A 23,933-nucleotide genomic window follows, 5' to 3' on the forward strand; every position below is an offset into this window, starting at 1 on the left:
ATAGAGGTGGCTCTGGGAGAAGGTACATGAGGGAAGAAAAACTGGTCAAATCTGATTTGTCAAGTTATTGGACATTGCATCTCATCCCACTGAACAAGAGTGGTGACCTGTTGAGCACCGCCGACTCCACGCAAATCTTACTAGTTGGGAAAGAAAAGGGGTGTCTCAAGGAAGAGGTGGTTAATGGCTGGGCGGGGTATAAATAATAAAATTATTATTATTATTATTATTATTATTATTATTATTAGGTAGATCAGTTAGGGGGAGTGGTCAGCCAGTAATCAAGATGGCTACCAAACTCAGAGTTCCTGCCCTCAAGTACATAATTTCTCTTCAAAACAGCCAATTAACTGGGAAAACTTGAAAACTTTTACCCCAATTCAAGTAATATGCTGAGATAAAAATAAGGGGGTATAATTAACTTTCTCATGCCACGGGAACACCAAGAAGAAGCCAGGGCAATGAGCCAGCAAAGAGAGAACATGGCGCCCGAACCAGTTAAGACGGCAGAAGCTGCGGCAGAAAAGGGTACCAATGGAGTGCTGAGAGAGAGCAGGATGAAGAAAAGCTTTGAAAACTGCTTCACGAAAATATGGATATAAAATCAAAGCCGGAAGATTTTAAAACAGACTTAAAGGGTTAATCTTACCAGGGGCTTTGTAGAAGGGGCAGAAAGTGACAAGATAGTGGTTTAGATTGCTAATACCTGCCTTGGAACTATCCCCAGGGGATACTGAGTGAGCCCACAGAGCCCTATCAACTCGTCCATGTGTTTCAGCCCCTCCAAGAGACATTATTATATATAATATATTTACATAGATTTTAGGAAAAAAGATATGGAGAACACTTAGGAATGTGGAAAATATAACTTTTGAAAATCAACCAATTATGGTTCTCCAGGATCTATCTCAGGACACCTTGAAAAAAGGAGAGAATTTCACCTAGTAACATCTAGATCAGGGGTAGTCAACCTTTTTATACCTACTGCCCACTAATGCATCTTTCTTGATGGTAAAACTTCCTTACCGCCCACCAGTGCTCAATGGAAAGAGGAACCCCTTACCGCCCACCTAGAATCCTGAAACACCCACTAGTGGACGGTAGGGACCAGGTTGACAAGCCCTGATCTTGATTATCAGAAGTGGGAATCAGATTATCACTGAGCATTCACTTTCTGTCTAATATTCAACAGAGGAAATTCAGTTTTTTTGGCTGCAAACCTCTGGGAAGTAGCAGAGCTTTTGCAACTTCTGGAGTTGGAATGACTCTCTGAATTGCTGAGCCTTTTGCAACAAGAAGGCACTGACTCAGGAGAAGAGAACCCAGTGGAGTCGAGATGAGAAACCTGTCGTAGATCTTGTAGCGCAAAGATAGCACAAGGAAAAGCAGGACAGACTTCTCCACTCTCAAGCAACTAGAAAATGAACAATTAAGACCCTTCTCTGAGGTGTTAAAAATAATTTATTCAAGATGAAGCCATACAATTGGCTAGACAAAGCAGTAATTATAGCACATGTACCCCTTGAAGTTAAGATCTAAGCTATTATTTAAAATGTACTCATCATGTGTACTTATGGTATGTTCTATACCCCAATGGTGCAGGAGTGCCCTCTAGTGTCTATAGGAGGACACATACCAAGTTGTATTTTACTGTTTTAAGTTGAATGTTGAATTGTTTTTCAGTTGTGGGGAAGGGAGGGTGTATTTACAGATAAGAAGGCAAGATGGCATCAAATAAGAAAAGTGGAGGTATGACTATGATTACCTTTAATTTAAAAGGGATGGGAGATAAAATAAAACATGTTCAACATGTTATATCTTTATAATAGGTAACCAAATATAGTTTGTTTACAGGAAATACATGTGGATCAGAAAAACACCTTATTTAATCAATCTTGGGTAGGACATTTCATAGCAATAGGGTCAAATAAAAGTAGACGAGTTGTGATCTTAGTTCATTCTCAACTTAATTTTCAGGTCATTAAAATACTAAGAGATCTAAATGGTAGATCTGTTGTTTCAGAAGGAACCCTCAGTGGGACATGTTAGGTAACTCTGAATTCAGTTTATGTGCTGAATACTGGCCAAATGCCATTTTTACAAAAACCTGTGTCACGCCTCAATGAATTTTTCTTCTTATGATTTAATAATTGGAGGAAGATTTAAATTGGAGTGCAAGTAGCCTTTCACATAAAGACCTAACTGATTCTGCATGGAAAAAGCAATGCAAAACAACAGTGGTTTAAAAAGGGCAAGGAACAACTGAAATTGTTGAGAACATTGTAAGAGTGGGGTCTATGGGATATATGGAGTAAGTGGAATCCAGTGGCTACAACTCACATGTTTGTCTCCCCTGTTCATAGCTCACAATCTTTAGACTTTATACTAACCTCTGCCCAGTGTCAGAATCTCAGCTATAAAAGCTAGGTGCCAAATGGCTCCTTAAACCAAGGTTACAGTCGCCAAAACAGAATGTCTAGTTGCCATTTTAGGGCAATACGGCTCTAAAGTCTGAATTTTTCAAATGGACTGTGATTGATTGTTAAACATCTGGTTAGTTCAGATTGCAACCCTGAGCTAGGTTAAGATTGAGGACAGTCCACATATATATAGACTTATTCCTACCTCTTTCTTAATGGTGACATGGGCCATTGATATCATAAGAATATTCTTCACAATTGAGAGTAGGGCAGTAAAGACAAGCTACAACAATTAACTATAATGTTGTTCATCGCTCCTTCTCGGGCTGCACAGAAAAAACATTTTGGTTCCTGAAATCCATTCTGATTGTGCAGATAAAATACAAATGATCAAATTATACAGTCCTGATCCAATGATCCCCAGACATGCACCTCCAGATGGTGGAGATGACAGGCACCATCCTGGGGCCCAGGCAACTTCACTTGGTCACAAGTAGCCAATCGGCTTAGTGCAAAATGCACCTAGCTAATTTCAAACTCTGCCTCCTTTTTAAAGGAAGTGCAGACAGCTCATATTGGTGAAATTAACCTAACAGAACACACTCCAGTGAGTGCACACTTCCTATTAATTCTGTCAGAAAATGTGACCTGTATTTGGTCTTTTAGTCCTGTCCTTGTAACCAATCAAATGGTAAAAGAAAAACTTAAGGCATCATTGGAACAAAAACTAAGAAAAGTAATAGAAGGACTAAGTTCAGGATTGCTGTGGGAAACAATAAAGGCAGTGTTTAGAGGAGTATGTTTCAAGAAAAATCAGGACTGAATAAAATCTACAGGACACAAAAGATGCAATTAGAACAGGAAGTCTCTTCCCTAGAACAAAAGCATAGGACAAGAACTTCAAAACAAGTTTACTATTACAAATTAAGCAAAAAATAACTAGAAGCAATAAAAATAGATAAAACAATGGTACAATTATTGTATTTAAAACAAAAATATTATTACTATTTTTGCTGCCAAGTTGCAAAAAGAGAAACAAAGCAATAACTACAGGTATAAAAATAAAGGCAGGAGAAAGGGTTTATAGTACAAAATATATATGTGCAGAATTTAAAAAGTTATTCTCCTTTCTCTACACCTCCACCTCTCTCTAGAAGAAATTTTTAGACACTATAGCAGGGGTAGGCAACCTAAGGCCCGTGGGCCAGATCCGGCCCAATCACCTTCTCAATCCGGCCCGCAGGCGGTCCAGGAATCAGCGTGTTTTTACATGAGTAGAATGTGTCTTTTTATTTAAAATGCATCTCTGGGTTATTTGTGGGGCACAGGAATTCATTCTTTTTTATTTTTTAGAAAATATAGTCCGGCCCCCCACATGAGCTGAGGGACGGGGGACTGGCCCACGGCTGAAAAAGGTTGCTGACCCCTGCACTATAGCGATACCTATAACTAAAGAAGGAGGAGGACAGTAAATGTATGGAAAAGGAGGAGATAAAGGAAGTAATTAACAATGATATTGTAATGATATTTTAGCTGATAACAGACTTCCTGCAACCTGGAGACATTCAAAAATAGTAGTTATTCCCAAGCCTCGCAGGGACCATCCAATTTTGAGTCACACAGACCAATCTCTTTATTCAATGTTGACCAATCTCTGGTCAACAAATTAAAAATCTTTATTGACAATTCTAAATACGCAGACTCCTAAGAAGAGGGGAGAGGAGAGGAGGCTGAGGGAACCCTCCACAAGGGAGGGTGTTTGAAAAAGGGTGAGGGGCTGCCAGCTCTGCAGGCAAGGGGTGACATAACTGGGCTCCTGAGCCCCACAAGGGTGCCACAGAAAGAATGTATTTGGTCAAGGGAGCAATGGACTCAAAAAGGTTGAAAACCTGTGCTGTATGTAATTAAATGCATACATCTGAAGAGAATGGTTCTCTTGTTCTAAATTTAGAATCAGCATCCAACTGTTGCAGAGGCAGAAGGACAGGGACTAGAGAATATCTGTACCATCAGATGGTGAAAAGGAAAGAGCACAGCTAGGCAGACAAAAATGACAACGATCTGGCCCATACCAGGGGCTGCCTATAGCTAACCTGGAAGTTCCAACTGCAAGAGGGTGAGAGAAATCAATACAATGAAGTTTAAGCAGTGTTAGAAATTGGGATAGAAAAGCTAGGGCCAAATGGCTTCTGGAATCTGGGTTATAGGCACAAAATCAGAATGGCTAGTTGCCATTTTCCCCCCAGTGCAGCAGCACATTCCATTTATTTTTGCGAAATAGGTCTATGACATCAAAATTCTTGGAAGAACAGGTCCAACAGCATAATCCTAGCCATTTCTACACAGAAATAGATCCTACTGAATGAATTCAAAAGGGTTTACACCAAGGCAAACGGGAATGAGATTCTTCTGAATTCCTGGCAAACTGAGATCAACATTTGCAATCACCTAGAAAACTTTCCTTATCCATCAATTTTCATTAGACAAATCTCTATTTCACAATATGGAATTCTGTACAGACCAATTCACCCCATGAGAAAAATGCATGCATTTAGAATGCATTTTACATTAAGTCTTTAAGAAAATGTTACATGGGGGAAAATATAATAATTATTTCTTTTTTAAAAAAACAGATATTCTACTAACACTATAGGTTTTCTGTTTTAAAAACCAAATTTCGGCAAAAAACTAATTCAGGCGTGTTTAAAAACATGAAATAAATGACAGTTTAGAAGAAATTTTTAATACAACTATGTGAACGTCATAGCTTTCTGGCAAGAACAACACAAGGGCTGGGGAATCCCATAATGAAGGCTCTGCTAATTCCAACTGCAAACAGTCTATCCACCAATTTCCCTATAGGAAATTGGTTCCTGAAACCAATTTCCAGCCAACAAAGACAGCCTGCCAGGGGAAGTTCACCTGGAACCTTCACCTTTAGGTGCCAGGCAAAAAATGGTTCCTCTTTAAGCAGGCCTTAGGCTGATTGACATCCAATGCCCTTTTAAAATGTGTTGGGTTGTTTCTATTTTTAATTTGTTTGAGTATTAGCATACTTAAGCATTGCGGTCTATGGCTTCTTTAAAGTGCTGAATACAGAAAACAAAAGTGTGGTTTTTAAAAAGGCGGGTGCATATGTAGCCCGGAGAAAACATGTTGGAGTTGTAGCTAGGTGTTGAAGTCAGGCCAATTAAGAAAGGGGATTGTTTTAAACTTTTATCTTTTTATTTAAAATAAACAAAAAATATCCAGTAGCAGCAAAAATGTAATGTGTTTTTTAAATTAACTGTGATGTCTTAGCATTCTAAGATCAGCAGTTAATAATTTTTTGTATAAATTGGTATAAATTAGGGAGAAATGAACATGTGAAAAAGCCCTAACTTACAATGAACACAGGAATTCTGAAGCTCATCATCAGTAATAATATTTCCCCCATTGAAAACATAAGCTCTCTTTCTCATTACGTCATATTTAATACACAGCTCTTAATACAAAAAGAAACATAAAAGGGAGCTTATGTAGTAACTTGGTTATATTTTGAAGTTCGAATTAAGTGCATTGTAAAAAATATTCTCCTTCTAATCATTTCAACAAAAAATATAGCACCCAAAGTAGAAAGCCACAGTTATACACAGTGCTCTGATGGTGTTTCCTGCTTGGCAGGGGGTTGGACTCGATGGCCCTTGTGGTCTCTTCCAACTCTATGATTCTATGATTCTATACATCTCTGAATTATTTCAAAAGCAAAATACCAAGCCTATGGAAGTACACATATACTTTGGGCAGGAATTTTTTTAAAGGTGAACATACTGTGTGTGCTATTAGTTAATCTAAAACAGAAGGACTCAATGTTCATACCAAATTATATAAAGAAACTAACGTGTAGTAATTTTGTCTCTTGATCACATTCCACATTTATCAACATGATTTGCCCTGAAAAGAAATAACTGACTAACTCTCCAGACATTCATTAGACCTCATACTGTTTTGAAGAGACTTCAAACATTAAACTCTAACTTGCCTGGCCGAGAGGGGACTCCTGCTACTATGTGGGAAGGGCAGGGAGCCATCTAAGTTATGTTTATCCTTGATAGTTCCCCCATCCCTTTGCATTTGAAAAAAGCTTTATAACCAAGACTTTTGAGTACTCTGACTTGTTGCCACTGTCCTGTGTCCTCCACTGATAGCAGCACCAGCTTACCTGTGTGGGGAGAGGGTGACAGTCCTAAGTCACCTTCCAGTCCCTCCCAGCAGCAACAAAGTCAGATCACTAATGTGTTGATTAGAATGCTCTTTTCAAATGCAAAGGGTTGTGAGATCCCTAGTTGTGTTTCTGTTGTGCTATTGGCTGGGAGGCATTTTTCCTCCTGTGCTCTCAGTGGTCAGTTGCACCATTTGAATGGTTCAGCAGCCGAATACTAGAACTATGCATCAGGACGTGATCTCATTCAGGGAATTCTTAGTTGCAAAATGCACTCCGCACCCGCTTATTATGAACCCTGACTTTAAGGAACAGCTGTTCAATAAAGTCCAACCCTTATTCACAAAGTTATTATCATATTCCAAAAGAAAAGAACATTGGCCTTACCGGTAACTTTCTCCAACTGTTACAATCTCTACTTCACTGTCTGTTGAGGTAACATTGATTTCTTCATTGGCAGTGACTTGGGGGGTGGAGGATGCTTCAATCACCACCACATCTTCATCAATACTCCCTGAAAGGCAGAACGCAAAGGAAACAGAAGACTGAAATAAGTTGCATTAGATTTGAATTCCACAAGGTATTAACTATATATGGTGCAAAATGGAGGCAATCAGTAAGTGTTGCAGAAGATGTAACTTACAAAAAGTAGTAATACACCTCTTCTGCGCCAGTTACATTTAGTTTTAATAAGACTGCAGCCACTTTCAGTGGTGCCTGGAAGCAGCTTTGGCCCAAAATAGACCAGGAGCTATTTGATGGGTCAGGAGCAGATTAGAGCTACCAAATTGTTGTTCTCAGATCAGAGTAACTCAGCACTGTTTAATTTATATCCCGCTTTTCTGTGAAGTTCAAGGAAAGACACATGGGAGATTGGAGCACAACCTCTCATCCAGGCACCAACTGACTCAGTGTCAGCAAAATGCTTGCCTCATGTGCCTTCATACACAGGGAAGCTGCAGCCCTTCAGATGATGCTGGACCTTCTCACTGGATCCAGACATAAGAAGATAAGATGACCCCTGCTTGACCAAGCCAAAGGCACATCTAGTACAGCTTCCTGTACTCACAGTAGCCAACCAGATGAGCCAAATGAGCAAGAGCAGGAGAACAACAGCATCTTGTTGACCTGCAATTTCCAGCAAGTGGTATTTAAAGGCATTATGCCTCTGACAGTGAAGGCAAAGCTGGTAGCATGGTCAGTGGTCATTAACATCATGGTCAATGGTCAGGAGTTGGAAGTCTAGAAATATCTGAATGGCTGCACATTCCCTGCCATGCAGTTTCAATGGAAAGCAGATAATTGAGAATGAATTTGTAACCTCGGAAACTGTATTTTATTTTCAAAGCTGTGACTAAGCATGCCCTGAAAAACATTTCTAATTCCTAAGCATGCCCCAACACAGGAGACTTTTACAGACTTTCCTGGATTGTGTCGTATTTCAGTTTAAACTCAAGAGTCACTGAACACGTAAAATAAAGCTTTGTCTTACAAGTGAAGTCAGGTCCTACAACTGTCTAATTTCTGCATGTACAAAGAGAGAAGCCATACAGTGCAAATGAATGGTCAGCAATACACACAACACATAGTTAAGCTATGGAATTTGCTATCTCAAGATGTAGCAACATAGATAGCTTTAAAGGGGATCAGACAATTTCAGTGGCTGCTAGTCACGAGAATTGTGTATTACCTCCAGGATCAGACACACCATACCAATATCTGTCACAAAGAAACACTGGGCTTCCCATTAGGCCATTTGGTTGGGTCCCAGAGGAAACAATATGGCAGCCTATGCCTCTGAACTGATCAAGCAGAGAACTCTTCTTATGCTGAGGCATCCAAAAGATGAAACGCTATAGTAAGGTGCCTTTTACTACCCTCACATAGACTGAGTGCAAGTGCGTTGCAGTCATGACAAAAAAGTACCATTTCTAAATGCCTGCCCTCTAGAACAACAATCATGGAACCAACCGGAGGGGCAGCAGGAACTCTGGATTTAATCTTAAGCAATGTAGAGGTGTTAGCTACAAATGTTATTGAACTGACTGGAAACTGTGGCTATAGTGCTATCCAGTTCAATATATATGTACCGTATTTTTTGCACCATAACACTCACTTTTTTCCTCCTAAAAAGTAAGGGCAAATGTCTGTGCGTGTTATGGAGGGAATGCCTACAGGTGGCATGCCTACAGATTTTCCTCCTCTAAAAACTACATGCGTGTTATGGTCGAGTGCGTGTTATAGAGCGAAAAATACGGTAAATGGAACAATTTCCAAACAAAACGATCACATTTGACTTCAAAAGAGGTAACTGCTTTTCAGCTTCCTTTTCAGCAAACTCAAGAGGATCAAAACTCTCCAAAAAAGATTGGGAGTTGTTTAGAATCACAACATGAGAAGCTCAGCTGGAACATACACCAGATAAAGAAAGGTGTACACACACACACACGTGTGTGTGTGTGTGTGTGTGTGTGTGTAAATATAAGATATAGAGGAAAAACAGAGGTGGAATTGAGAAAGCAACAGTTTATTAGGTATAGAAACGGACCTGCGTTGAGGGGGAAGGGAGTCAAATACAAATGAATAAGAACTGAAATAGGGATGTATGTGCATTATTTGTTGTGTGTGTGTAGTTATATCTTTTTGTAAGTTTGTCTTGTGAGTGACATCTGTGTTGGTGTTGGTATAATAACCTAAGAAAAGCATTTTAAAAATTAAAAAAGAAAGAAAAGAAAAACAGATAAAGAAAGGCACCACCAAAGCCTAGAGCAGTGTTTCCCAAACTTTTTTGGGCAACGGCACACCTGTTTAATGAAAAAAATCTCACGGCACACCACCATTACAGCCCCGTGACGTCAGCGCACAGCGTCACGCCGGGAGGGACGCATGAAAGTGAAAGTTTTTTCCCTCCCCCTTGCCGGGGAACCTCCAAGCTTTGGGGGTGGGAGGAGGCAGCAGAGCGAGGGACTGAGGGACGGCGGCAACTGAGGCGGCGGCAGCTGTTGTGGTGGTGGCGGCGATAGCGGGCGGAGGAGGGGGCGGCGGCGGGGCTTGAGGAGCCATCGCCGGGAGTTGCTGCTGCTGTTGTTGCTGCTGCTGCCCGGACATGCCGGCCTCCTCCTCCTCCGCTGTCTCGCGCTCCTCCCTTTTGCACGCGCTGCCCCGCCGCTCAGCACCACCACCGCGGAGCCGCCCCCGGCTCGACGCGGATCCTCGCCGCCGCCGCCTCTCACCGCCCGACTCGCCCGCCTCCCTCCCACGGCACACCAGCCAACGTCTCACGGCACAGTAGTGTGCCGCGGAACACCGGTTGGGAAACACTGGCCTAGAGGATGCTAGTGTCCTTAACAAGCAAAGAAACTATTAGAGACATGAGGGCTTCCTTTAGAAAATGGAAGTCTTGTCCAAACGAGGCGAACAAAAAGGAACACAAACTTTGGAAAAATAAATGCAAGCAAACAATATAGGATGCTGAAAAAGAATTTGAGGATCACACTGCTAAAAACATTAAGACCAGCAACAACAAAAAATATTTAAATAGTTGCAGGGAACCAGGGAGGAAGGTGGACACTTTCAACGCCAATGGAGTCAATAGTCTGATCTAGCAGTCTCTCTTTGTGCTCTTAAGCCAAGACTGGCTGAAAAGCCTATACTGTACAGAAATTACTCCCATGAAAGAGTTTGGTCATTTGTGGTCCCTTGTGGATGGGTTACCACTGTGAGTTTTGAAAGAGGGAACACCAGCCATGAGTGGGAGAGTTAATGTCTGCATCCCAATTGCTGATTCATACAGTTTTCATGTCTCTGTTTCATAGTAACAACTTCTTGCATCTTAAAGACTAACAGATCTACTGTTAAAACGAAGTTTTAATGGACTAGAGTCCATTTCATCAGGTGCATCAAGAGTTATCCTCAGTGGACAGAAATATACAGGAGCAAAGATGTATATACACGTACGCAATGCTTTTTTGATTAGAAAAAAAAAATGTGCTGGTACTCGCCATGAGTTGTTACAGTAAATGCCACACTTTTAACCTTGGGGTGGGGAGGCACTGGTACTGTATACCCTTGGGTACCCCCAGGGAAAAAAGCACTGCACGTACCTGCCAAATGAAAGTAACCCTTTGTGCATCTGATGAAGTGGACTCTATTCCACAAACGTTTAGGTACAATACAAAGAGATCTAAGGTACTATGAATTCTTTGTTGTGTGCATTGAATTCATATCCTATTATTCATATTTTACAAAAAACCTCCATGGGATCTTCCTGCTGATATGAAAAAGCATTTTTACAATGACTGTCCACCCAAAGATGAGAAATATCAAAAACAAATGGGCTCACTGGATACATGCATCAACTTTTGTTCTAGTCATGTGGAGTCGTTTCACAACTTTGTCAGCAAGAGACAAAGAGAGACACCTAAACGAAGGCAGCAGGAGTGTGCAGGTAGAACACAACAACGCATGGAGCAACTTCTTATGGAAGGGGCAGAACCTCCACCCCATCAACTCAGGAGTCTTTTGCAGGCAGTGTTCACACACTTTCAAAACCACAGGTGAACTGGTACTTTTACAGGTGCCACACAATATTTGTACTGAACTTGTAAGAATTTTACTTTTTCTTATAAACTACTTAGAAGTTATGTTACAATCAAATGGTATATAAATTTTGTTAAATAAAAATAAATAGCAGCAAGAAACATGCTTCAAAAATAAAATGATGGTTTAGATTAATCCTCCTATTCATAAAGATGTGAGTGGTACACTAGCTTCGAGACAGAGCCACTGAAAAGTTGAAATAAGGGGACTTCAGAACACTGATGCAGTGTAGGGAACAAATATTGCTGAAATGGCCAATTTATATGCTAGTATGGGCCAACCTACTTCAACAAAGTTAGGTAAAAGGCAAAGGTAAAGGACCCCTGGATGGTTAAGTCCAGTTGAATTCGACTATGGGGTACGGCACTCATCTCTGCTTTCAGGCCGAGGGGGCCAGTGTTTGTCCAGACAGCTTCTCTGGGTTATGTGGCCAACATAACTAAACCACCTCTGGTGTATAGAACACCATGACAAGTGCCAGATCACACAGATTTACTTTCCTGCCACAGCGGTACCTATTTATTTACTCGCACTGGTATGTGTTAGAACTGCTAGGTTGGCAGGAGCTGGGACAGGACTTCACCCTGTTGTGTGGATTCGAACTGCTGACTTTACAATCGGCAAGCCCAAGAGGCTCAGTGGTCTAGACCACAGTGCCACATGCGTCCCTAAACAAAGTTAATGGAAAATTGGCGTATTACATCCACACATCATGGGCTCATTTTACTCTCATTCATGGAATGTTTCTACAGACTATAGTACAGCAAAGGCTAGTAGAAAGTGGGCAGTCACAAGAGTAACCTACGCTGCATTTTTAGAAACAATACTGCATGGGCTTAGCATGTTGTGTGAACCAGGCCATTGTGGTTCTGATTATACTGGAGATCAGGGATGGACACAGGAGATTATGTTATTTTGGCTACTTGCAACCCTGTGACATTCTGTCTATGCTGACTATGTGACACTTCTAGGGTTATCAGAAGTTTGAAACAAGACTGTTAAAAGTGTGTCTCTTTGCCTGTGCTTCTGCATGGCCAGATATAATCCAGGATCTCTCATACCTAATTCATGGTACATGCAAGAGATGTTCTACAAGAGGTACATAACTGTTTGAAGACCCTATAGATTAAGGGAAATGAACCGGACCCAGGCCAACGCTCACCCTTCTGAGATGGGTGTGTGGGTGTAGTGGGAGGTTGACTGCTGTAGTAATGGGACTTGTTGGCAGGCCACTTTGGGCAACTAAAAATTTGGCACACCAACTCGCACTCCCTTCTCATAGAAGCCTTTGGCTGAAATCAGGCAAAGTCTCTTCCCTCCCAAGACTGAGTCACTTTGCCCAGCCGTGGAAAAAGAACTCAAGAATCTGGGCTGCAGCCTCCTCTCCAATCATCTCCAAAATCCCAGCAACCCAATAAATGGATGGCTGGATCCCACTGAGAGCCAGTGTGGTGTAGTGGTTAAGAGCGGTAGTCTCGTAATCTGGTGAACTGGGTTCGCTTCCCCGCTCCTCCACCTGCAGCTGCTGGGTGACCTTGGGCCAGTCACACTTCTTTGAAGTCTCTCAGCCCCACTCACCTCACAGAGTGTTTGTTGTGGGGGAGGAAGGGAAAGGAGATTGTTAGCCACTTTGAGACTCCTTAAAGGTAGTGAAAGGCGGGATATCAAATCCAAACATAGAAACATATGAACCACCTTCTACTGAATCAGAGTTCTGGTCCATCTGGCCAACATTGCCTTCCTGACCAGCAGTGGCTCTCCAAAGTCTCTTGCCCCACAGCCCTGAGAGCCTTTAGCTGAAATCCCTGCAGCCTGAACTGAGAATCCTCCACTCACAAAGTGCATGTGCACTATGTCTTAGCTATGGGCCCTCCAGCTAAACGACCAGAGCTGCGGATAAACTATTTGAAAAACTCTATGAAGAGGAGCAGGATAACACAGTTATTTGACAGCAAGGTGGTTTTACCTGAAGGAACAGCAGTACTGTTTGGGTGGTTATCGCCAGTCGACACAAAGATATCTTCCTCTCCTTCAGTGGATGAGCTGGAAGAGGAATCACTACTGATGTCATTCTCACTAGAACTGCTGGAGCTGGGCAGCAGAGCATACTTCCGCCGAGCCAATACCTCCCTTTTCTTCCGCTGCATTAAAATCCGCTCTTTTTGGTTTTGCGTCCGCTGGGAGGAGCTGGTTTTCACAAACCGCTTCCTGTAAGGGAGCCTCCTCAGAGTACTGCTGCTATGGAAACAGGGCCTTTTCATCAAGAGCCCTGGAACAGACTCTGTCTCTGTCCGGGGCCACTTTTGGGGCCGAGTACCATGAGTTCTGCTTGAAGCATTCAACACCGGCCGAGTATGCCTCACGGGGGCCGCCTCCTTGTCCTCCTCCTCAGACGTTACCGTGTCAGAGTCTCCAAAATGCAAACTAGATGAAGGTGAAGAGACACAGTCACTAAAAGATGAGTCATTGTCTTCGCTTTGCGTATCGAGGCGCTGCCTTAACCCTAAAACCCGGGGGTTCTCTTTTCCGCCACAGTTCTGAGCATAGGAAGGACCAGCCTGCTGGTTTTTACGCTTCTTGCGCATGACTATGGTTTCTTGCTCCGGGCGATTTCCGTTGAGGTCCTTCTGCTTCTGAGAGTCACCACAAAGGTGAGAGAATTCATCCCCAACTTTGTTGGCAATCATCTCAACTTCTTCAGGGAAGCTTTTGGCTGCCTCAATGGGCTGAGGAGGGTTCAAAAGGATCCCTTTCAGGCTCTCCTGGCTCTTTGGTGCACCAGAAGAAACGTCACTCTTCATATCCGCTTCGAGGGTATAGACTGTATTACATTTAGGAGTCCATTGAGACATGGGAAAACGGCAGGGAGGGCCTGGCAGAAATAAAAACAGAAATATTAGAATAATAAACAATGCAAACACCAGCTGTCAGAAGAACTTCCCAATAACTAAATAATTCATTTCTTCCCCTCCATAAGTTGCAGGAAAGTCTGTGGAAATCCAGTGTTTGGCATCTACCCTCACAGGAAGTCATGCTGTGTTTTAAAACTCTATATTTCACAAGCTTTTGAAACTAACCGGGTGCCAGCAGCGCCCCCTAGCAACCAAGTGGAGATTTCTGGTCGCAGGAAATGCAACTTGAAATCTCCACCACTCACAAAAGCTGAAAAGCTGTTAGCAGTTATTGAGCTTCTGGCATTCCCTTGTTACTCCTCATCAAGCCTTTTGCATAAGTAAACAAGTAAGCTCCTCTTTCACCATCCCAGAAACAGTGCCATTTGGAAGGCTGTAGCAGCTACTTTTTCAGCCCCACCTCCCCTCCAGAGCAGCCTGTTTTTAAGCCTTTGCCTGTTTTTAATACAGGTTTCAGCTTTGCTTTAGGTTTCTGATGAATAGGAGAGGGGTGGATTGGTACTACCGGAGTGATACTGCTCAAAAGTAACAAATTAGGTTGCAATCCCATTTGCCTGTGTGGGTTAAAACACAGAGCCTAGAACTTGCCGAAGGTCGGCGGTTTGAATCCCCGCGACGGGGTGAGCTCCTGTTGCTCGGTCCCTGCTCCTGCCCACCTAGCAGTTCGAAAGCACGTCAAAGTGCAAGTGGATAAATAGGTACCGCTCCGGCAGGAAGGTAAATGGCATCTCCGTGCGCTGCTCTGGTTCGCCAGAAGTGGCTTAGTCCTGCTGGCCACATGACCCAGAAGCTGTACGCCGGCCCCCTCGGCCAATAAAGCGAGATGAGCGCCGCAATCCCAGAGTCGGCCACGACTGGACCTAGCGGTCAGGGGTCCCTTTACCTTTAAGCCCTTTTGAATTCAGTAGGAACTATTTCTGTGTAGAAATGGTTAGGATTGTGTCTCTCTTTCAAGAATTTTGATATAATAGAATAGACAGTTTCTTGCCTTTTAGTATTTTTCTTATTCACTGTTTGTTAATGGCTTGGCAAAGGGGGCTTTATGGTGGGGAGTAGATTCTTAAATCTCATTGATTTCAATGGGAGCATTTCAGCCTGATTCAGTACATGTTTTCAATACATATTTTCTCTGAAGTAATTTCCTGTTTATTAAATAGAATTTACTCTCAAAAAATCCTGTGATAAGGATTACAGCCCTAAGCATGTCCTTGACTCTTGCCCATTGAAAGCAGCACAACCAAAAAGTACTTAACTTTAGCTGGATGGTGCCCATGAACTAGAATGTTCTCTTATCCTATATAGTATCATAGTTCATTTAGCATTTACCGGTAATTGCTGTGTTATTGTAAATGAGATCACCACATTCTGTGAGAATGAGCATTAGTACACCTGTTCTGTTGGAAAAACTGAAATACCTTGCAGCTAGTTGTTTTCTTTCTCAAGAAAATGGTGTGGAAGATGTAGTTTTGGTTTTTAAATACTGTAATTAATTTCCAGGTCCGTAATTTTCTATGCCATTGTAATCTTTGGTTTCTTGATGCATAATTCTGGGCATGAACGAAGCCCAAAAAAGATGCTTGCATTTCTCTTTATTTTAAAATGATTTTTTTAAGTACATAAAAAAATCATCTGCAAAAAAAATTATATCAACATTCTACACAATGCGTCTCAATAGATATATCATTGGTTTACCTACACAATTTCATTTTGTGACATTTCCTGAAGGCTCCAAGATGTAATAAATATTATAAGAGTACAATTGGGTGTGGTGGCTTTTTTAAAATCCCATGTCATTTTCCAAACAAGGAGCTTCTGAATGAAGCATTGGAAATCACTATTTCATTGTGAAATGTCTCAAAGAATATAAAATGACGACAGCTGATCCTGAGCACCCTAAGATGTAGTGTGAAGCTTTTTAGTATAAATAGTTCATATTTTAAGATGCATTGTTTATACTGGGATAGCCTTAGACTATACTTATCATCTTCCTACCTGTTTGCCTTGCCAGTGTAAAAATAATAAAATAAACATATGAATGTGGGTTGCAGGAAAGGCTTTCATGTATTCGATATAATACCAGTTTTCATATTTATTTTATAAAATCTCAAGTATAAAACTGGACTTCTCTAATCCTAGCTTTCATTGCAGTTTGAAGAAATCTAGCTAGTCATAGAATCATAGTTGGAAGGGACACAAAGGGTCATGTAGTCCAAACCCCTTGCAATGTCAGACACGTGTGTGTGTGTGTGTGTGTGTGTGTGTGAAGCTGGTACAATTGAATGACTGCAATTTATGAAGAACTGCAATGTGGTGGGGGTTATTTCTTTAACCCAGTAGTGTAGCTCCAGTGGTTCAACGAAGAGGTGTGGGTGTAACTTAACAGCCTTTGAGTGTGTTCAGAAAGCAGTACAAAAATCAAACTGAACAAAAAATGGCAACTAGCCATTGTGTTTTTGCACCTGCAACCTAGGTTTCCAGGAGCCATGTGGCGAATAGCTTTTCTAACCCAGTTTCTAATACTGCTTGCAACAACCCACAAATTGTCGTGTCTCAAATAAAATGAAGCAGAAGTAGAAGACATACCCAGGGAGATGACTGGATCAGAAAAGGTTTAACAAGAATTTAAGTTACCTCGTTGGAAGATATTAATGATTAGAAAGGCAAAATAATAAAATCCAAGCTATATTAAAATGTTATTTGTTAGAAAAGCAGCAGTATTCCCTTTCACATAGTTCTAAAATCTTGCAGACAAGGACTAGCATCTGATGAGCTTTAAAGGATACCAGGACTACTTTCTCAACCGAGTGCAGATAATCTGTGGAACTTCCTGCAACCACAGGAAACAATGACCCACAGAGTGCAACTAAGTTGTGCATTTTTTGAGAGAGAATTTGGACTTGCTTGTTTGAAAACAAAATACATGCAGGGAGAGGGATGAAGATTTAAGAGAGCTGTGGTTTGCTATCAAGTGCTCACCTCCCTCTCACCCTCGGTTTTGAAAAACACAGATGCACACTTCGCTGCTTTGCCATCTAATAGCATTTGTACACACATTTCCAAGTTTTAGCAATAATCATGTGACCTGGAAGCTTGCTATTTATTTTTATCTATTTTGAATGCTCAGAATCTGAGAATTCTGACTTAACCATTCTATATTGTCATCAAAAGGGAACCAGCTGAGGTCAAGAAGCTATGCAGGGTCTGTCTAGGATGCTGTGCTTTAAACACCCTTGCTCTCAAGATAACAAATGCTTCTGCTGTTGCTCATCACTTTTCCAATTAGTAGTTGATAGTTTAATAGCCTCTCAGAACCTGGGCAACAGCAGAGAGAACTGGAGAGCAAGAAGTAGCAAATTTGCACGTTGCAACTGCTGTGAAAAGTGGGAGGGCTAGCAAACTCTAATTCACTAAGCAATTAGGTTCTGAATATGTTAACAAGTTACCTTCATTTCTTACGCCCTTGTTGGGATTTTGTCAGCTTGAACAAAAGTTTCCCTGCAACCAAAAACACCCCACTCCTGTGATACATATTCTCTTCTTGTAGCTATACAACAAGGAAGCCTTTGCCAACCTGGTGCTCTCCTGGGCTTCATAGGGTTCTACTGGTTAGGCCTGATGGCAGTGTTAGAAACTGGGATAGGACTACTAAGAGCCATGTGACTCCTGGGACCTAGGTTGTGGGCGCCAAAACAAAATGTCTAGGTTTGTGTGCTGCTGCCCTGTTACCAGTCCAGGCAGCCTCACAGCAAAATATAGATTTATTTATTTTTAATGCTGCCAGGTGAATCGGGGTCTGCAGGGTATCTTTTGCTGCCGCTCTACCCCACCAAACACCTGATTCACCCGGCAGCAAAAAAAAAGGACACATCTTTTGCTGCAGGGCAAATCAAGTGCTGGACGGGGTAGTAAAAGACGCAGCCAAGCAGGTGGAGATGCTATTCTCACCAAGGGTATCTCCTGGACATCTCCATCCAGTTGAAAAGGTTGATTGCCCGTCGCAAAATGCGCCTGGCGCCTGACTAATTTCGGACCCTGCCTGATAGGAGTTGCAGTTCAAAATATCTGAAGGGCACCAGGTTGCAGAAGGCTGTCATGAGGGATCTGGTGTATTTGTCTTGGCTGTAAAAAAAAAAAAAAAGAGGGGGTGAAAGTACAGATGTAGCTCCATGTACATGTCCTTTCACATAAATGGCTCAATAAAGCTATGCGAACAGCTTCTTTATGGCCAGGCATTTTCACATTCGAAAACTAAAGAGGGAGTGCAGAGAACTGTGTATTAACTAACAACACAATTGAAACAGGCCTCCAAGCAAACACAGTTCTAGGAGGCCCATGTTTAGAAGCATGCTTATCAACAGGACAATGCTCCACGTCCCCCTAACATGCAGAAAACTGGCAGGGATGGCTGTGGTTATTGCACTGCTTGACACAACCAGGAAAACTGCATGATGCTGGCTGTTTACAGACAAGCAAGGAAGGAGGAGCATTTTGAGAAAGAGCAGCACTAAAGGAACTAGGGAAATGCTGAGGCAGAGGCAGAGCTGGAGGGTGGGTGGGTGGGTGGGACTGGGCGGCACTTGCCACACCCGAGCCCGTGTCTCTCCTGGGAGTGACATGGTGGCTTGGGCGCCTGCAGGCTCTGCATGTGACACTGCTGTGCTCAGGGACAAACTCCTACATAGGGGGACTTCTTCCTTTCTTTGTCAACGAATAGTAGGAGAATCACAATCAACCTTGGTGTTGCTATGTTTTATTTTGTACATTTCTACTTTACCTTGTCAACAGATTATTTCTAAGGTGGCTCACAAAATTGCAATACTTAAAAAAATACAAATATTAAATACATCATCACCATAAATGCTTTAGCAGCAGGGATGTAAAAATTACTTATTATTGCATCATTTATAATTTATTATCCATCTTTCCACAAAGGAGGTAAAGGCATCATTGTATATGGCTCTCCCACTCCACATTTTACCCTCACAACAACCCTGTGAGGTAGCCTTGATCTGGTGAGATGAAAGACGGTGACTGGCCAGGTCAAAATCACCCAGTAAGCGTCATGACTGAATGGGGATTCAAACACTGATATTTCAAGTCCTAGTCTACCACCCCAACCACTGTAAAAAGGTAAAGGGACTCCTGACCATTAGGTCCAGTCGCGGATGACTCTGGGGTTGCGGTGCTCATCTCGCTTTATTGTCCGAGGGAGCCAGGGTACAGCTTCCAGGTCATGTGGCCAGCATGACTAAGCTGCTTCTGGTGAACTAGAGCAGCACCGTTTACCTTCCTGCCGGAGCGATACCTATTTATCTACTTGCACTTTGACATGCTTTCGAACTGCTAGGTTGACAGGAGACCACTGTACTAGACATCAAAGCAACACAAGGAGTAGGCAGAACTAAGAACACTACAATTGTGGGCAGATGTGCAAGTAGCACTATTATTACCTGGCACTAGCGAATTCTGAGGACCTAAACCTCAGAAGCATTGAAAAACAGTCACCACACCCTTGACCACAGTAGGTAGGGATTTCCAAAGGGTCACCCCTGACCAAAGGGAGGAAGGTTCATGTGGGACTAGGTGGCCCTCAAGACATTCTGGTCCTGAGCTGTGGGGCTTTTGTAAGTTAATGCCAACAGTCTTGACTTGAGCCCAAAACCATTGAAGGAGCCAGTGAACCTTTTCCAATACCCCCACCCCAATCTTCTAAACATCAGGAGCTGACTGAGCATGGCACTCCAGAGAACATCCTACATGATGTATGACAACTCTCCTAAGCAGACATAGAAACATACTCCACTCTGCAGCCAAGGCTCAGATTCTCTTCTCTCTATCATACCCCCTCCTATCAGCAGGGGTGGGAGACCTATTTCAGCCCCAAGGCCACATTCTCTCATGCATAACCTTCTGGAAGGCTGCTGCATATGAATGGTGGGCAGGGCACAAAAGCGGGTGTGGGCAGGACAATGGACATGGCTCTTCCCTTTATACCAAGGATGGGCAACTGATGGTCCTGCTTGCTGATCTACAACTCCCATTATCCCTGGCTGGGCTGATGGGAGTTGGGAGTCCAACCACATATGGCTCCCAATCTCCTCTGCTTTATTCATTATGCTATATTCCAGGCAAGCAAAAGTCAGAGGTTTCTACACCTACCCTCATTTCTCCATCCAGATAAGCAAGAGGCGTCATTACAGTTCAAAGACACATTTCAGCCAAGCAAAAGCACTCAAAGACACAGAGCAAGGGCCGGTGAGAGGTATGGTCTGGGTAGGCCACTCAATTTAAAGTGCTTGATTGAAAATTTTAGAGGACCAAATTGTATGAGGAAACCTACCTGAGCCCCAAGATCAGCTTTGGAGTTTAAGATCTGACTGGCAGATAATAGGGAAAGGGCCTTTACAGTACAGATGCATAACTCCCTCCCTAGTGATATCTGTCAAACCCCTCTCTTGCCCACTTATTGTAAAGACCTTTCTGTTCAACAACGTATGACCCACCCCTTCCCAAACTGGGCAGCAGAGGTCCAGAGACTCATTCAATGATGTGAGGTGGCTGAGGCCCAGGAGAGTCTTGGATGCCAAACCATGCACATTGGCAGTGATACTGGGTGGTACCTGAGCTTTACTCAGAATAGACCCAATAAAATTAATGAACATGAAGCCAGTGCCATTAATTTCAGGTCTACTTTGAATAAAATGCTTTGGATGCCAAAGAAGAGTAAAAACACTGTGAAGTTAAATAACTAACACTGGAGACTACAAGAGGTATTGCATAAGCCATACTTGTAAGCCAGTTGTTAGCAAGGGTTCTTTACAGGCCTTTCCATGGGCAATGCCTCCATAGAGATTCATTCCACAGAACAGCTGCAACCTCTAGAGCAGTACCATCCCCTAGTAGGACATGGGATTACCTGGGGGGCAGTAAGAGGCAAGGGGGTGTCAGGGGAGTGCTGGAGGTAACTGAGGCCAAATCTGTCATCTCTCTATATTTACTTCAGAGTTAACTCTATTCAAGTGCAATGCAAGGTGTTGCACGCTGTACCAATTTCCAAACCTGTCTGAGCTAGAAGAGAAAAGTGGGATGTTGTTGACAGACAATGGAGTGTGCCTCTGGGAGTGAAGTCAAACTGCTGTAAGCACGGAAGTGACCTCTCTGGGATGCAAGCCTGGACAGTATGTTTGCAGGTCCTGGGCTGCCCAAACGACAAGACCCCCCTCTTGGCCTCACTGATGCGGTTCAAAGGAAAGCAGAGCAAGATGTTTACAAGCTTTTTGTCACCATTTGGATATGCTGTTTAAGATATGTCTAAGTGATTTGGGGGATCTTCTTTTGATAGAAATTCCATATTAGAAATCCATTTTCAGAAACATTGAGGAAGTTGCGGTAGTGAAGAAAGAACTACCTGAGCTACAAAATGACTCAGTTGAAGCCAAAGTTTAAGAAATCACACAAGTTTTGGTTACAAAAGGAAATTTCTGATTGCTCTCTGTGCTATAGACAGAGGTTAAACTCCTTGCTGCATTTCCAACATGAACCTTGATAGAACACAGTTTAGTGCTGTTGTCCACCTTCTCCCCAAGCAAAGAAATGGACTTCCAGATTACTAAATGTAGTGATTTAAGAAGACTCCCGCTATGTGACTTTAGACCAAAGAGTGGGAAATTGGTATAACTTCATCAAACCCACCCATTGCATTCAGAATTTATGGAACAGTGAAAGAGTTACTAAATGTGATAGCTAAGAAACGACTCTCAGACTTTGAAAAGCTGGTAGCACTGGATCAAGATAATCAATTTTGTTGAATTAATTAAACTAGTTCTAACTGGATTTTGAATAAATGTGCAATTAATTGTTACTGCATTGAATTTTATTGTGCTTTCATGTTTCTTAGTGGGTCATGCACACTGCTATTCTGAATAATGCTGTAGGGAACACAGAGGTTATGGAACCAAGGGGGTGGTGGCCCCAAAACCACTGATCTATAAAGTTGCAAGGACATGTGTGGGAAAGACTCCTGCAATCAGCCTTGGCCAATGGCCATGCATTTCCAAGCCTTCAAGTATTACAGCTGTGCTGTGGAATGAACCCACAGAAAAGCAGTTTCTACAGCAGTGTAAAATACGTTAGGAAGGCACCGCATATTCATGCCACTGTGTGACGGGACTACCTCTGAAAATTGATTCTGGACATGGATTTTCCATTTTTTAAAAAGCTTATTTTAAAGGGCACCAATAAGCAAAAATGAAAGGAAAATATTACCATGAATTTCTATTCCCAGAGGCACCTGAAGGACAGCCCTTCCATCTGGGAAAACTCTTCTCTCTCACTGGTAGGCCAGTGAGAGGGAAGAGTCATCCCAGATGGAAGGGCTGTCCTTCAGGAGCCTCTGGGGAACATAGCTTTCTACTGGTATGGAAGAAATCAGCATACAACAAGAGTTAAAGATAAGGAAGAAGTGGCAGGATCTACCAGGGTTTCCATTTGAACCCAGACTTTTATAGTTTGTATTGCAGCAATTCAGAGTATCGGCCTAGAGCAGGGATGGGGAATACGTGATCCTCCACATGTTGTTAGACTATAACTCACATCATCCCTGACCAATGGTCACATACTGGTTGGGACTGATGGGAGTTTGGAGTCAAGCATGTGGAGTGGCACAGGTTGCTCACATTATTGGTGCTAACGTCACAGATGAGGTTGATGCTCCCACTTCCTACACCCTCAACGGGTATACTGAAGAGGAAGGGAAGTGGACTAATTGTTACTGACTAGCACCGCAGTAACTGGTGCTTCTATTGTGCTGTACAGTAGCTTGTTGCTGGGTAAGGGACAATATGATCAGGGTGGTGGAGTTGCACAATTGCTGCAAACTCTGTAGTGGGCAAGTCACAATCCCTGTGTTTGGGACTTCTGGCAGCATTCCTATGATTACACGGCTGGCTAAGTTCAGGATATTGAATGCAGATCACAACAATATCAGAGGCTCCATGTTAGCCATCTTGACTGCTCATTCAGACATAAAAACAGTTTTAATGGTTTGCCATCCCCCCACCCTTCCTATTGCCTTCTTTCTGTTTCAGGTTGGTGTGTTGACTGCTATCCAACTAATGCTTTTATTAGTATTAATGGATAATCTGTTTTGTTTTGCTCTGCTGTGTTATGTTTTTATTATACTGCTGTTTTTAGAAGACTTGCCATGTCAACTTTGGTAGAAATGTGGCATGCACAATTTTGAAATTAAAAATATATATTTTTTAAGGACAGCCCAATTTTCTGGTCTCACTGCTACCCCAGTTATTTCTCCCCTACTGCCATTCCAATAGTAGCAGTATTCCGAGTGGTATATTAACAAGTACTTTCATTAATGTACTGAAGACCAAGCACCACAGCAATCCTCAACAGTTCACATTGGAGAGAGCTGCCCATATATCACCAGGATTAGTTAGTAGCACTGCAACAAGAAATTCTGATTGATAGATAGATAGATAGATACCACCAAATGGCACCTTAAACCTGGATTATGGTTGCCACAATGCAATGGCTAGGTGCCATTTTTGTTCATTTGTTTTTGTTTTGCAGTGGACTTCATTATCATCATTCCTTTCATTGCATACCACTTTATATTTTAAAGAACAAATCTCAAAGCCATTTACAAAACATCAAATAAAACAATCCAGAATAAAACAAAGTGAAGCTTCAATGACATATTTCAGATTCCTCTCTAAGTGACTTTTTGCTTTCCCCAGCCACCATCCAGAGATTTTCACCTGGTCGCAATTGGACCTGTGCCAGTCG

At 42.4% G+C, this 23,933-nt stretch overlaps 1 protein-coding gene across 5 annotated transcripts in view; it reads right to left on the reverse strand.

Moving 5' to 3' along the window:
- The window catches only part of RNF111 (ring finger protein 111), a 52,941-nt gene that overhangs the window by 23,670 nt on the left and 5,338 nt on the right, over positions 1-23,933 (reverse strand). For all 5 annotated transcript variants that reach the window (XM_082198392.1, XM_082198393.1, XM_082198390.1 and 2 more), the window contains exons 2-3: positions 13,187-14,092; positions 7,009-7,135 (exon numbers count right to left, since the gene is read on the reverse strand). In XM_082198392.1, the coding sequence (XP_082054518.1) occupies positions 7,009-7,135; positions 13,187-14,092 (1,033 nt within the window). The remainder of the gene's footprint in view (positions 1-7,008; positions 7,136-13,186; positions 14,093-23,933) is intronic.

Source organism: Podarcis vaucheri (genome assembly GCF_965113315.1).
Source record: "Podarcis vaucheri genome assembly, chromosome: 14".
NCBI classification, from domain to species: domain Eukaryota; kingdom Metazoa; phylum Chordata; class Lepidosauria; order Squamata; family Lacertidae; genus Podarcis; species Podarcis vaucheri.